This window comes from Salmo salar, chromosome ssa06, assembly GCF_905237065.1.
Source record: "Salmo salar chromosome ssa06, Ssal_v3.1, whole genome shotgun sequence".
NCBI lineage: Eukaryota > Metazoa > Chordata > Actinopteri > Salmoniformes > Salmonidae > Salmo > Salmo salar.
Genome location: NC_059447.1, coordinates 29,372,592 through 29,388,628, shown reverse-complemented (window position 1 = coordinate 29,388,628; position 16,037 = coordinate 29,372,592). Strand labels below are relative to the sequence as shown.

At 46.8% G+C, this 16,037-nt stretch overlaps 1 protein-coding gene across 1 annotated transcript in view; it reads right to left on the bottom strand.

Moving 5' to 3' along the window:
- The window catches only part of LOC106606860 (SH3 and multiple ankyrin repeat domains protein 1-like), a 141,265-nt gene that overhangs the window by 4,451 nt on the left and 120,777 nt on the right, over nucleotides 1-16,037 (bottom strand). The window contains 11 exon segments of the mRNA XM_045721291.1: nucleotides 2-848; nucleotides 2,180-2,288; nucleotides 2,703-2,821; nucleotides 3,398-3,454; nucleotides 3,569-3,595; nucleotides 4,472-4,480; nucleotides 8,128-8,208; nucleotides 8,286-8,421; nucleotides 8,528-8,652; nucleotides 8,913-8,995; nucleotides 14,475-14,711. Coding sequence (XP_045577247.1) covers nucleotides 2-848; nucleotides 2,180-2,288; nucleotides 2,703-2,821; nucleotides 3,398-3,454; nucleotides 3,569-3,595; nucleotides 4,472-4,480; nucleotides 8,128-8,208; nucleotides 8,286-8,421; nucleotides 8,528-8,652; nucleotides 8,913-8,995; nucleotides 14,475-14,711 — 1,830 coding nt within the window.

Sequence of the window (16,037 nt, the reverse complement as noted above, 5' to 3'; positions counted from 1 at the left end):
GGGTTGCGGGGCTGGGGTGGAAGGGGGTCCGTGGAGGGGTTGGGTTCTATCAGTCTCCCCTGGTGGGGTGGGCTCAGCCTCCACACTGCTGCCCTGGCTGCTGCGGCCACTGCCACTGCTGATGGAGGGGGCCTTGACTATGATGGTGGGGATGGGGATGGAGCTCTTCTCCACTGGGGCCTTGCCCCCCAGCGTGCCCTGGCCAGCCCGCAGGTCCTCCACCTTGGACTGCTTCACCAGAGGGCCCTTCCCTCTCCGCGCCCCCCCTCCTTTAGGTACCCCCTCTCCAGCCCCCCCAGCCGCACTGCGGTCTGCCCTCTGCGGCTGGCTCTGGGTGGTCTGCTGCTGCTGGGGCATCACCGTGGCACTGCTGGAGGGTGGGGCGGCGTTACTGTAGCCCCTCCTTAGACCTGCAGCCTTGCCCCCCCCCACTCCTCCTCCCCCACCAGATCCAACAGGCTCCCCTGGGTAGCCCCCTTTCCTAGAGGCAGTCCTGCTCTGAGCGGAGTGGGCGGGGGCATTAGAGTACTGGTGCGTGTGGTCCACCCCTCCTCCTCCAGCGCCGGTACTGGGCCCCGCTGCCCTTTCGCGGCCCCCGTGGGTGAAGTGCACAGACTGAGAGTAGAGCTGGTAGTGGGCTGCCGTGGAGGTGGACTGGGACACGGCCACAGAGGGCTGCTGGGAAGACTTGCCCCCTCTCCAGCCCAGGGGTGGGGCGGAGGAGAAGGGGGGGTCTGGCGGGGCGGTGGTGGGGGGTGGGGGGATGTCATCTGGGCCGGGAACCGAGAGACTTCGGGCAAACTTCATGGCCGGAGGATTGAGATGGGACTTCTCCTCTTCAGTCACCCCTGCAGTACACCACAGACAGAGATACAAGAGAGGGATGAAAAGGACTGATGAGAGAGAGGGACTGAGGTATAGGGATGGAGGATAGAGACAGAGCAGAGGGATCAGATGGGCGAGGGACTGAGGTATAGGGATGGAGGATAGAGACAGAGCAGAGGGATCAGATGGGCGAGGGACTGAGGTATAGGGATGGAGGATAGAGACAGAGCAGAGGGATCAGATGGGCGAGGGACTGAGGTATAGGGATGGAGGATAGAGACAGAGCAGAGGGATCAGATGGGCGAGGGACTGAGGTATAGGGATGGAGGATAGAGACAGAGCAGAGGGATCAGATGGGCGAGGGACTGAGGTATAGGGATGGAGGATAGAGACAGAGCAGAGGGATCAGATGGGCGAGGGACTGAGGTATAGGGATGGAGGATAGAGACAGAGCAGAGGGATCAGATGGGCGAGGGACTGAGGTATAGGGATGGAGGATAGAGACAGAGCAGAGGGATCAGATGGGCGAGGGACTGAGGTATAGGGATGGAGGATAGAGACAGAGCAGAGGGATCAGATGGGCGAGGGACTGAGGTATAGGGATGGAGGATAGAGACAGAGCAGAGGGATCAGATGGGCGAGGGACTGAGGTATAGGGATGGAGGATAGAGACAGAGCAGAGGGATCAGATGGGCGAGGGACTGAGGTATAGGGATGGAGGATAGAGACAGAGCAGAGGGATCAGATGGGCGAGGGACTGAGGTAGAGGAATGGTACAGAGAAAATACTGCTCGAACAAAAGAACAGATGATTAATGTGGGAGGCTGTCTGTCTGTCTTTGTAACTGCCTGCATGTCTGTCTAACTGTCAGGCGGTCCTCTCATTCATCTGTAAGTCTGTCTGTCCTCCAGCAGAGATGATGACCAGCAATATGATTCTGTATCTAATGGTAAAAGTACAGCAACGGTCATTTGCCAACAGGGTGTGATGTTATATGGCCTTTAACTTGGCGAGTCACAGGAGAAGTCCATGGTCTTTAGCTGTCACATTGAACCAGAGTTCCAGCTCAGCTTCTGTGATGAACAGCTCCTAGATACAGTGTATCAGCCTACAAACAGTTTAGTACAGTACAACACATATAAACTGCTATACTCCACAGCAGAAGCATACTACAACATGAACCAGAGTAACATGTATGTTAACTGCAGGACAGACAGAACAGGAAGACTAGAAGGACATGGTATGCTATAGCTGCAGACAGTGTGTTACAGCACAGGCCTTTAAGAGTCTAGAGGACAGACAGACGGACAGGCCGGCCAGAGGGCTGGCCAGACAGACAGAGAGACAGCCTCACCGATGGATTTCTGTCGCAGCATACCATGTGGAGGGGCGTGGCCTGATGTGAACTGGGCGCGGTCATAGCCCAGCCCTGTCATCCCCATTTCTGATTGGTCGTAATTTGGCTGCACAACAAGAGAGGGAAGAGGGAGCAGAGGACAATGTCCAGAAAGGATAGAACTTACAGTATAGAACTTATATAACAGAATAAACTTTGCAGACTGTCGTACTGTGGTACTGTAAGTGCATTAAATAGCTTCACTATTCATGAAAGAGTTGTCAATTATTTGTAAAATAGTTCATATCTAGTAGTATAGTAGCTTAAGCAGTCAAATCAATCTTATTTGTATGGGTGTTGCATCAAGCTAACCCACTGAATGACATTGTGTAGCATCTCCTAAAGATGTGAGTGTTACCATAGGAACACTACAGGACAAACTGTTCCTCTCAACCTCATGACAGGTGATCGCACCAGTGAACACGAGCGCTCGCACACTCGCGCGCCAGCACACACGCAACGCCGACACACACACACACACCTCATTGGCGTAAAAGGAGCCCCGGCTCCTGTCTCTCCTTGCCTCCTGACCCCGCGTCCCTTGCCCCTCATTGGTGCTGATTGTCTGCTGAGCTGCTGCCAGGATCTCATCTAGTTTATCTGAGAGATAGTGATGGAGAGAGAGAGACGGAGAGAGAGAGGGAGAGAGAGACGGAGAGAGACGGAGAGAGAGAGATGGAGAGAGAGATGGATAGCAAGAGACGGAGACAGAGAGAGATGGAGAGCGAGAGACGGTTAGAGAGAGAGACGGAGAGAGAGAGATTGAGAGCAAGAGACGGAGAGAGCGATGGAGAGTGAGAGACGGAGAGAGAGAGAGACGGAGAGATGGAGAGAGAGACAGACAGACAGACAGAGAGACGGGGTGCGAGAGATGGAGAGAGAGAGACAGAGAGAGAGATGGAGATGGAGAGAGAGACGGACAGACACAGAGAGAGAGGGGGGGCGGACGGAGAGAGACAGACGGAGAGAGACAGACGGAGAGAGAGAACAAGTGGTATAGAGGTTAGAGAAGAGGATGCGACAGAGTGGAGGAGGGAAAGGGTGAGGGAGAGAGGGTCAAATCAAGCCAACAAACACTCCACCACACATCCCCCCACTGAGGGGGAATTTATTGATATGTTAAAAATAAAGCCCGGCTATTCCCCTGATACTGTACATGCATATGAAGTCTCTTACTCAAAGCCATCTGATAGACTGTCCTCTTCTTCTCTGTAACTTGTGAAGACTCGAATTCTGAAAGGATACGGAAAAACCCAGTAAGCTGACTGAATGCTAACTGGCTAGCAGAGACGTTTGCAGTTTTAACAGATAAAAACACAAAGCATAAAAGGAGTTTGTAAATCGTACCTGATTTTTTTTTCCAAGGGGTAGCAGCTGAGGACAAGGCAAAGGCAGGCGTTAACTTTGGCACTTGAGTTACTGTAACACCATCACTTGAGTTACTGTAACACCATCACTTGAGTTACTGTAACACCATCACTTGAGTTACTGTAACACCATCGCTTGAGTTACTGTAACACCATCGCTTGAGTTACTGTAACACCATCACTTGAGTTACTGTAACACCATCACTTGAGTTACTGTAACACCATCGCTTGAGTTACTGTAACACCATCGCTTGAGTTACTGTAACACCATCGCTTGAGTTACTGTAACACCATCGCTTGAGTTACTGTAACACCATCGCCTGAGTTACTGTAACACCATCGCTTGAGTTACTGTAACACCATCGCTTGAGTTACTGTAACACCATCGCTTGAGTTACTGTAACACCATCGCTTGAGTTACTGTAACACCATCGCTTGAGTTACTGTAACACCATCGCTTGAGTTACTGTAACACCATCGCCTGAGTTACTGTAACACCATCGCCTGAGTTACTGTAACACCATCGCTTGAGTTACTGTAACACCATCGCTTGAGTTACTGTAACACCATCGCTTGAGTTACTGTAACACCATCGCCTGAGTTACTGTAACACCATCGCTTGAGTTACTGTAACACCATCGCTTGAGTTACTGTAACACCATCGCTTGAGTTACTGTAACACCATCACTTGAGTTACTGTAACACCATCATTGTAAGTAATACTTATATTCCTATGTGTGCTGCAATCAGAGATGTCTGTTTCCTCTTTGTGACACACACACACACACACACACACACACACACACACACACACACACACACACACACACACACACACACACACACACACACACACACACACACACACACAGAAATCTCTCACCTCTCTCCACTATGACGCGTCCCCACCACAGGGAAGTGCAGTGAGTTCAGAGGAAAGACAGAGGTTAAACAGAGTAGTGGAGCGTGAGTAAACCACAGGGAAGTGCAGTGAGTTCAGAGGTTAAACAGAGTAGTGGAGCGTGAGCAGACCACATGGTTCTACAGACGGGTTCAGAGGTTAAACAGAGTAGTGGAGCGTGAGCAGACCACAGGGTTCTACAGACGGGTTTAGAGGGGTTCAAACAGCCACCTGTGACTGTGTGAGCTTGTGTATTGTGGGGACCACGTTTTTAGAGGTGGTGAGTGGTAGGAAAGTAGTTTGGTTAAGTGTTTTGTTAAAATGTCTAAAATGTTAGCTGAATTATGTTAGGGTTATTTCAGACACGCCAAATCATTCAGTTTAGAAAACAACACTGTGTGTAATAACTGCTGAACAACTTTCCAGTAAAAAGAAAGATGGCATACTGTCATTAGCCTTGTAATCGATGCTTAGACTACTGCTTTAGAATTGAAACGTGCTGTTAAAACAACGCTGAAGAACTCAGGTAAGTGTGTGATATCATTTCCATGTTAATGCTGGTGCTATCTTGCAGCGTGGCTTCCAGGTGAACTGGGACACTGCACCAAACATAGAGGTGAGACAGTTTAATGGGCATTGTCAGAGGTAGCTATATTAATTCATGGCATTAGAATAAGCATATGGCAGAGGCTGATATGGCTCCATCACACATTCTGCTCCTGAAACCTTGCTTTAGGGAACGCGCATATGGAATGAGGAGCAGAAGTTGATCCATAAAGAACAGTTGCAGGACAGACTTTTGTATGAAAAGAGATCTTTTTAGCATATGTTTGTTTATGAAGATTAAATGAAACAAATATATATACTGTATGGTTATGCATTAAATATGGAGAGTATAGTTGCATTATCACCCTGGACAGGGGTCATGTATGTGTGGGGTTATACAGTATATATACTGTTATTACAGCATTAAGGTGTGTAGTAGTGGGACGAGGAGTTGCAACATTGGTGTAGTGTAGGTTTGGGATGTTCCATACTATAGGGATAGTGATCATTGGTTTACAGGCGGGGGGAGATCAGAGCAGGGCAGGGGGGGTCTGTGGGGGCGGCTGCTCATGCTGTGTGTCAATCAGTCAGTCAGGGGTTTGGACCACAGAGAGGGGTGATGAGGGGAGAGTCAGGGGTTTGGACCATATAGAGGGGTGGTGAGGGGAGAGTCAGGGGTTTGGACCATATAGAGGGGTGGTGAGGGGAGAGTCAGGGGGTTTGGACCATATAGAGGGGTGGTGAGGGGAGAGTCAGGGGTTTGGACCATATAGAGGGGTGGTGAGGGGAGAGTCAGGGGGTTTGGTCCACAGAGAGGGGTGGTGAGGGGAGAGTCAGGGGTTTGGACCACAGAGAGGGGTGGTGAGGGGATAGTCAGGGGGTTTGGACCACAGAGAGGGGTGGTGAGGGGAGAGTCAGGGGTTTGATCCACAGAGAGGGTTGATGAGGGGAGAGTCAGGGGGTTTGGACCACAGAGAGGGGTGATGAGGGGAGAGTCAGGGGTTTGAACCACAGAGAGGGGTGATGAGGGGAGAGTCAGGGGGTTTGGACCACAGACAGGGGTGATGAGGGGAGAGTCAGGGGGTTTGGACCACAGAGAGGGGTGATGAGGGGAGAGTCAGAGGGTTTGGACCACAGAGAGGGGTGATGAGGGGAGAGTCAGGGGGTTTGGACCACAGAGAGGGGTCGTGAGGGGAGAGTCAGGGGGTTTGGACCACAGAGAGGGGTGGTGAGGGGAGAGTCGGGGGTTTGGACCACAGAGAGGGGTGGTGAGGGGAGAGTCAGGGGTTTGGACCACAGAGAGGGGTGGTGAGGGGAGAGTCAGGGGTTTGGACCACAGAGAGGGGTGGTGAGGGGATAGTCAGGGGTTTGGACCACAGAGAGGGGTGATGAGGGGATAGTCAGGGGGTTTGGACCACAGAGAGGGGTGGTGAGGGGAGAGTCAGGGGGTTTGAACCACAGAGAGGGTTGATGAGGGGAGAGTCAGGGGTTTGGACCACAGAGAGGGGTCGTGAGGGGAGAGTCAGGGGGTTTGGACCACAGAGAGGGGTGGTGAGGGGAGAGTCAGGGGTTTGGACCACAGAGAGGGGTGGTGAGGGGAGAGTCAGGGGTTTGGACCACAGAGAGGGGTGGTGAGGGGATAGTCAGGGGGTTTGGACCACAGAGAGGGGTGATGAGGGGATAGTCAGGGGTTTGGACCACAGAGAGGGGTGGTGAGGGGAGAGTCAGGGGGTTTGAACCACAGAGAGGGGTGATGAGGGGAGAGTCAGGGGGTTTGGACCACAGAGAGGGGTCGTGAGGGGAGAGTCAGGGGTTTGGACCACAGAGAGGGGTGGTGAGGGGAGAGTCAGGGGGTTTGGACCACAGAGAGGGGTGGTGAGGGGAGAGTCAGGGGGTTTGGACCACAGAGAGGGGTGGTGAGGGGAGAGTCAGGGGGTTTGGACCACAGAGAGGGGTGATGAGGGGAGAGTCAGGGGGTTTGGACCACAGAGAGGGGTGATGAGGGGAGAGTCAGGGGTACAGTAAGCTAGTAGTTACCCAACCATCTGGATCTTATCTTGGCTCTGCACTAGAGGAGATAATAAGCAGTGTGTATTGTGGACAGGAGTAATGTCCCAGCAGACTGGCTTGTAAGGGAGAGTGACATGTGGGAGTCTGTTGGAATGAGCTAGAATCTGACCTAGGATCAGATAGGGAATACTCAGAGGCTCCCGCTTGCCTCTCATATTATCTGCTCCCATAAATCATCATCATGGGCGAAGTGAGCATGCTCAGTAGAGACCGCAGCAGCATCTACAGTAGTCTCCCTCCGAGTGACACCCACCCCTGCAGTGTTACCCTGGCAACGACACACTCAGCCAGTGTAGGTGTGTTTGTGGAGACGTGGGACTGGTCTGGGGGTGCTAGGGTAGGGCTGGGGGGTGCAGGGGGTCAGGGGGTAAAGGGGGGCGCAGTGAGAAGGATCAGGGGGTGGGTGGGGTCATCGTTTGGGGGGGGGGTTACCTGTAGTGGGGGTGCTGGAAGTGACAGTGTGGAACCTCTGAAAGAACAGTGAAATGCATTGAGACTCTCATCCATGTTGGTACCCTAACAATGCTGTCATTTCCCTGGACACTCAGACAGTACATGACAGTGTCACTTCTCTTCCTCTTGCTTCCCCTCCTTTTCTTCCCTCTGTCCATCACAGCATACCTCTCTGTGACTTTGTCTCCCCTTTTTTCCTTTCCCACTGGGCACACACTGGTTGAATCAACGTTTTTTCCATGTCATTTCAATGAAATTACGTTGAACCAACATGGAATAGACGTTGAATAGACAACTAGACGTCTGTGCCCAGTGGGTTTTCATTTTTAGGCCTCTCTCGCTTTTTTCACTTCATGCTCTACCCATCCCTCCTGTCTTTCACCTTCTCTTCTCGTCATTTCTCTCTATCTATCTCCAGACGTACATCTCCCTCTGTTATACATTCCTTTGTATTCCTTCTAGATGCTAGCTCTTTCCCTCTCCATATAGTCCTGGTCTCCCTTTCCTCCTCTGTCCTTCTGTCTTTCCTGTCTCTACCCAGAACCCAACCCGTCTCCCCCATGTCTTACCCATCTCCTCCAGTTCTGAGGTCATGGATTTGGAGCGGAGAGCGATGGCCGGAGTGCTTAGTCTTTTACTCTGCTGGGGGACTGTGGAGAAAGGAAAGCATCATCATCCTCATCCTCATCATCGTCGTCGTAGTTCCAGACCCTGTGCTGTCTCTTACTTTTCTTTCTTTGGCCATCCTCCATGTCAGGGTTGCGTGTTACCATGACAACCTTGACCATGAGGGCGTTTCCACCTTGCCTGATCATGTTGACCACCTGCCTGTGGCCCACCTTCACCACATTCTGACCATTCACCTGAGAGAAGAAGTCCATGTAACTGGTTAGAGAGGGTGATTTTTCCTAATAACAGTCATTGTGAAGAATCCAACTACAGCTCCCATCATGCCCTAGCAGCACACACCTCAATGAGGAAGTCTCCCATTCTCAGACCGGCTCTCCAGGCCACGCCTCCCTCGTCGACAGACTCCAGGTACTGCAGTGCTGGGAAGGCTGGGGTGGGAGTGAACTCCTCGATGGGGGTCTGAGCTGAAGACAGAGAGCAGAGGGGTCACCAACATTATGTCATAACCAGTGTGATAACTAGACTGATGAAGCCGATGCAGCACAGTGAGACTGTCCAAGTGTGTTCATCTGTGTGTGTGTGCCTGTGTGTGTGTGCCTGTGTGCCTGTGTGTGTGTGTGCCTGTGTGTGTGTGTGCCTGTGTGTGTGTGTGCCTGTTTGTTAAAGGCCTGTCTGTATGTCTGTCTGTCTATCTATCAACAGCTGATGGCACGTGTTTCCTTACCCTTGGCTCCTCTCAGCACAAAGCCAAAACCCTCACTGTCTTTTTTCTGCAGAAGCACTGTCTTCTCCTTGATGATATAGTCACTAAGAGAGAGGACAGAGAGAGATGGGGAGAGACACATTAAAAAAAGAGTGGAAGAAAGAGGACAGCAGGAAGAAGAGAGAGAGGGAGGTAGGAAAGAGAGAGAGAGAGAGAGGTAGGAGATAGGTATCCCCCTGCATACATGCACACTGCACCAGGAGGGAGCCTTAATCCTGGGAGAGAGAGGGAGGTGGGAGGGGTCAGGGACCTTCTGAAATGAGGCCACATTTTTTAAGCACATGAATGAATACATTTAACTGACTCTGCCCTGACTCGGCTCCCCAGAGCTGGGCAGTGGGTTTTGTATTTCCTGTGTCCTCTCTGGGGTCAGGGGTCAGCTGATGACATAATGCACCAGACCAGGGGCTCGCTTGGCAGCCTTGTGTCGGCGACTAGGCGAGGTACAGTAAGATTGCTCTGGGTTGGTTGACAGAAAGACCAGAGATGTTGTTCCAGAACCTCACTCTCTAAGATGCTAGGCTACATATGATGATGGCGGTTGCCTGAGCAACAAGCTACTGGAGGTAGGATCTAGCTGGTGTATTATAGAGAGGTTTGACTACACTGGAAGACAGAAATGTACACACAGCTAGGTGCTCTGATGACACAGACGTAGTCATCCAAAGAAGAGCAATAAGATCCTCACATGTAGAGCCAATAAAGAGGTCAGGTTATGTTTGTCCGCCTCGCTAAAATAGCCTCATGAATAAACAGGGGATAATGAGTATGGGAGATGACGATAATTGTCCGTTTCCAGTTGCTATCTAACTATAGTACATGGAGCCATCACGGAAAGACCACAGAAGAAGTGAGAATACCCACAAGCACCTGCATGTCAGCCACTTGATCCCCTTTTGGAAGACCTAGTTTAGTTAGTTAACCAGTCATCCAATGATTCAACCAGCTACTGTCAACATACTGTTAACCTTTAATAATGTTTACATTCTGTATGTTGCTTGACTGTTTTTCTTCCCTTCTTCTTCACCCATGCCGTCCCCTCCACTGGCATAGCAACTCGCATAGCAACTCACTTAAATACAGTCATTTGCCAGCATGCACCAATGAGCACTACACAATCACGGACTACATCCATCTGTAATAACACCTTCCTCATAATTGAGCCTAGTGCACCACTGTTGACCAGAGATGAATGGATCTATTTGGGAATAAGGTGTAATTTGGGACCAGGAACACCATGGGGATTGGTTTGTTAGGTTGGTTATGTTCCTCACGCGAACATTCCTCTGGACTGCAGCCCAGTGGTATCTATACTGACACAAGCTCCCCTGTCATCAAGTCTGTCACCAACTCACGGTTGTGCATACCGTAATAACACAACACAATCATCTAACCATGTTCCTCCAATATACGCATGTCCAACATACATACCTACTGTATCTCCAACATAACTGATCCATGCAACACAATCTATAAATTAGAGCTGGGTGATATGGACAAAAATCCCTATCGTGATAAATTACCTCAATTAATGCTATAACGGTAAATAGAATGATACGTTAATAACATGAATGTGCACCACAGTTTATAAAATGAATGTGAACCACAGTTTATAACATTAATGTGAACCACAGTTTATAACATTAATGTGCACCACAGTTTATAACATTCATGTGCACCACAATTTATAACATTCATGTGCACCACAGTTTATAACATTAATTAATGTGCACCACAGTTTATAACATTAATGTGCACCACAGTTTATAACATTAATTAATGTGCACCACAGTTTATAACATTAATTAATGTGCACCACAGTTTATAACATGAATGTGCACCACAGTTTACAACATTAATTAATGTGCACCACAGTTTATAACATTAATGTGCACCACAGTTTATAACATTCATGTGAACCACAGTTTATAACATTAATGTGAACCACAGTTTATAACATTAATGTGAACCACAGTTTATAACATTAATGTGCACCACAGTTTATAACATTCATGTGCACCACAATTTATAACATTCATGTGCACCACAGTTTATAACATTAATTAATGTGCACCACAGTTTATAACATTAATGTGCACCACAGTTTATAACATTAATTAATGTGCACCACAGTTTATAACATTAATTAATGTGCACCACAGTTTATAACATGAATGTGCACCACAGTTTACAACATTAATGTGCACCACAGTTTATAACATTAATGTGCACCACAGTTTATAACATTCATGTGAACCACAGTTTATAACATTAATGTGACCCACAGTTTATAACATTCATGTGCACCACAGTTTATAACATTAATTAATGTGCACCACAGTTTATAACATGAATGTGCGCCACAGTTTATAACATGAATGTGCACCACAGTTTATAACATGAATGTGCGCCACAGTTTATAACATGAATGTGCACCACAGTTTATAAAATGAATGTGAACCACAGTTTATAACATTAATGTGAACCACAGTTTATAACATTAATGTGAACCACAGTTTATAACATTAATGTGAACCACAGTTTATAACATTAATGTGAACCACAGTTTATAACATTAATGTGCACCACAGTTTATAACATTCATGTGCACCACAATTTATAACATTCATGTGCACCACAGTTTATAACATTAATTAATGTGCACCACAGTTTATAACATTAATGTGCACCACAGTTTATAACATTAATTAATGTGCACCACAGTTTATAACATGAATGTGCACCACAGTTTACAACATTAATGTGCACCACAGTTTATAACATTCATGTGAACCACAGTTTATAACATTAATGTGACCCACAGTTTATAACATTCATGTGCACCACAGTTTATAACATTAATTAATGTGCACCACAGTTTATAACATGAATGTGCGCCACAGTTTATAACATGAATGTGCACCACAGTTTATAACATGAATGTGCACCACAGTTTATAACATGAATGTGCACCACAGTTTATAACATGAATGTGCACCACAGTTTATAATGTGAATGTGCACCACAGTTTATAACATTAATGTGCACCACAGTTTATAACATTAATGTGCGCCACAGTTTATAACATGAATTAATGTGCACCACAGTTTATAACATGAATTAATGTGCACCACAGTTTATAACATTCATGTGCACCACAGTTTATAACATGAATGTGAACCACAGTTTATAACATTCATGTGAACCACAGTTTATAACATGAATGTGCACCACAGTTTATAACATTAATGTGCGCCACAGTTTATAACATTCATGTGAACCACAGTTTATAACATTAATGTGCGCCACAGTTTATAACATTCATGTGCACCACAGTTTATAACATGAATTAATGTGCACCACAGTTTATAATATGAATTAATGTGCACCACAGTTTATAACATAAATGTGCACCACAGTTTATAACATAAATGTGAACCACAGTTTATAACATTCATGTGCACCACAGTTTATAACATTAATTAATGTGCACCACAGTTTATAACATGAATGTGCACCACAGTTTATAACATGAATGTGCACCACAGTTTATAACATGAATGTGCACCACAGTTTATAACGTGAATGTGCACCACAGTTTATAACATTAATGTGCACCACAGTTTATAACATTAATGTGCACCACAGTTTATAACATTAATGTGCGCCACAGTTTATAACATGAATTAATGTGCACCACAGTTTATAACATGAATTAATGTGCACCACAGTTTATAACATGAATGTGCACCACAGTTTATAACATGAATGTGAACCACAGTTTATAACATTCATGTGAACCACAGTTTATAACATGAATGTGCACCACAGTTTATAACATTAATGTGCGCCACAGTTTATAACATTCATGTGCACCACAGTTTATAACATTCATGTGAACCACAGTTTATAACATTAATGTGCGCCACAGTTTATAACATGAATGTGCACCATAGTTTATAACATGAATTAATGTGCACCACAGTTTATAATATGAATTAATGTGCACCACAGTTTATAACATAAATGTGCACCACAGTTTATAACATGAATGTGAACCACAGTTTATAACATAAATGTGAACCACAGTTTATAACATTAATGTGCGCCACAGTTTATAACATTAATGTGAACCACAGTTTATAACATTAATGTGCACCACAGTTTATAACATGAATGTGCACCACAGTTTATAACATGAATGTGCACCACAGTTTATAACATGAATGTGCACCACAGTTTATAACATGAATGTGCACCACAGTTTATAACATGAATGTGCACCACAGTTTATAACATGAATGTGCACCACAGTTTATAACATTAATGTGCACCACAGTTTATAACATGAATGTGCACCACAGTTTATAACATGAATGTGCACCACAGTTTATAACATGAATGTGCACCACAGTTTAGAACTATGATCCTTTAAACTACTACCACTAGTTTGATGGTTGTCCCATTAACAATCACCCATATTAGCAAACTTATTTCATTTCAAACTTCAATCAATCAAATGTATTTATAAAGCCCTTCTTACATCAGCTGATGTCACAAAGTGCTGTACAGAAACCCAGTCTAAAACCCCAAACAGCAAGCAATGCAGATGTAGAAGCATGTGTAGAACTTCACATTTCTCTAGTATAGGATACTTATCGTAATGAACGATAACAGCAAAATTCCTGCGATAAGTGATCGGTGTGGATCATTTTGGGTTTATCGTCCCAGCTCTGCTATAAGTATAGGTAACATCATCTAGAAGCAAGGGGGACTGCTACACATGGCACGGCATGCACCCCTCAAACCACTTCTCATTCTCTTATACCATTTCAGTGCTGTGACATGCACACTACTGTTTGTACACATACACAAGGGCACACATTGATAACACACACACGTACACACACCATATGCAGACACAGTTGAAGCAGAGCCACTACCGGGGACACATGTTATAGATCTGCCTCCTATACCTCGTTCTCAATCAACAACAGCTCACAGACCGTCACACACAGAGACCCACAAACACGACACACACACACATTCTGCAGATGAGAGAAGCAGCAATTATCAGACAGTTGTGTCGGTACTGTGTTGCTACTGAAGGCAGACGTACAGACACGGAAAGGAGAGAGAGAGGAGAGTGATTAATGAACATGGAGACACAGCTAGGCTGTAACGTTACTGCTAATGTACCGGGCTGTGCATGCGTCTCTCCTTCCTAACTACACACACAGACACACACACACACACACACACACAGACACACACACACAGACACACACACACACGCACACGGACGCACACACGGACGCACGTACAGGCTCATGCATTGCAACACATCCCATCTGTCTATCGATTAGTCTTCCTAATCACTCCAGGCTACCATCCATGTCCACATGCATGCTCCTCTCTCTCCCTCCCTCCCTGCCTGCCTGCCTGCCTCCCTCCCTCCCTCCCTCCCACCATCCCTCTATCCTCCAGCCCTGCGACCAGTGAGAAATCAAAAACAGCCCGTACCTGTAAATGAACCAGACACTCCTATTCATGGGGCCTAGCGACGGCCAGGAAGACGAGAGGGAGAGATCCTCCTCGCCGCATCCCCCCATCGCCATTTCCCCCCCCCTCCTCCTCCTCCTTCTCGTCTTCCAGCGAGAGAGCAGCGAGTACGAGCCGAGGGAGGGGAGGAGAGGAGGAGAGAGCGATGGAGAGAGAGAGAGTAAGGGCCTAGCTCTCCCAGCCCCTTCATACTTAAGACAGACAGACAGAGAGAGAGAAAGAGAACGAGGGAACAGGAGAGAGATGGAGATGGTTCACTGTGACTGCGACACAGATAGAGAGAGAGAAAGAGAGAGAGAGAGAGAGAGAGAGAGAGAGAGAGAGAGAGAGAGAGAGAAAGAGAGAGAGAGAGAGAGAGGGGGGGACAAGAGAGGGAGAAGGAGGGAGTGTGTGAGTGAGGGAGGGTGAGGGAGATGGTTTAGCATAAAAAGGAGAGAGATATGAGGTAATTTTAAGAGAGGGGAGAAAGAGCGGGCCAAGGGGTGATCGGGTTTGTTTGCTGAGTATGTGACTATTTCATACACCAACAGAATATAAAGAGAAAAGAGGCGCACAGACGCGCACACACATACACACACTCAAACACGTTTCTTTCTCTCTTTCTCTAACCCTTTCTTCTACCTCTGTATATATCTCTGTCAGTGTTATTCACTGAGTCTGTCTATCACTGTTTTCTTCCTCAGTTATGATTCTCCATTCACAAGAACAGATGCATTTTGGATGAGTTAAGGCCATGTTCTGTTTGACTCCTCTCCCTTGCCGTAACTCACTCCAGATAGGGAGATACTGTATAACACACTGACTGTTGCTCTGAACTGCTGAGGCTTGCATCCTGCCATCACAATCACAATGTTTTTCACAACTCATATATATATATACAGGCCATTATGATCATTATGATAGATGATTCATCTATTATCAAATTCACATAGAAATGTATTCTTTGAAAGCAAGTCTAAGAAGCAGTAGATGTGTTCTATGTGCGCTATTTCTATGCTTCCCGTTCTTAAGTTTCGTTTTTGCATCTTTTACTTCGAACAGCTGAAAATACAGTATTTTGGGCTATTGAAATATATTTCACAGCGGTTTAGATGGTACCTATGATTCTCTACACTATACGAGCTTTTTTTGTCACATGAACTGAAATTAGGCGAACTATTAGAATTTCAGCAACCAGGAAATGGCAGAGAGATTTCTGCATATTGTACCTTTAATAAACCAAATATAGACAACACGTGAATTCTATATTCTATCTCTCTTTTTCCCATATCCTACCTCTTTTCACCACCTGTCAACCTATGTCTTCCTCCCATCTCACGTCTCTACCATTTCCCCATTTCTGTAATCTCTGCACTTGTTTTGTCCTACCCCTCTTCCGTCCTCTCTACTTCAGTGACCCTACATGCCCTTAAATCCCTCTAAACATCTCCCCTTCCCCCATGGCCTTTAATCAACACACACACATGTACACTGTCCCCTCCCCTCTCCTCCTCTTTCCTCTCTCACATTGTCTGTAAACAAAGC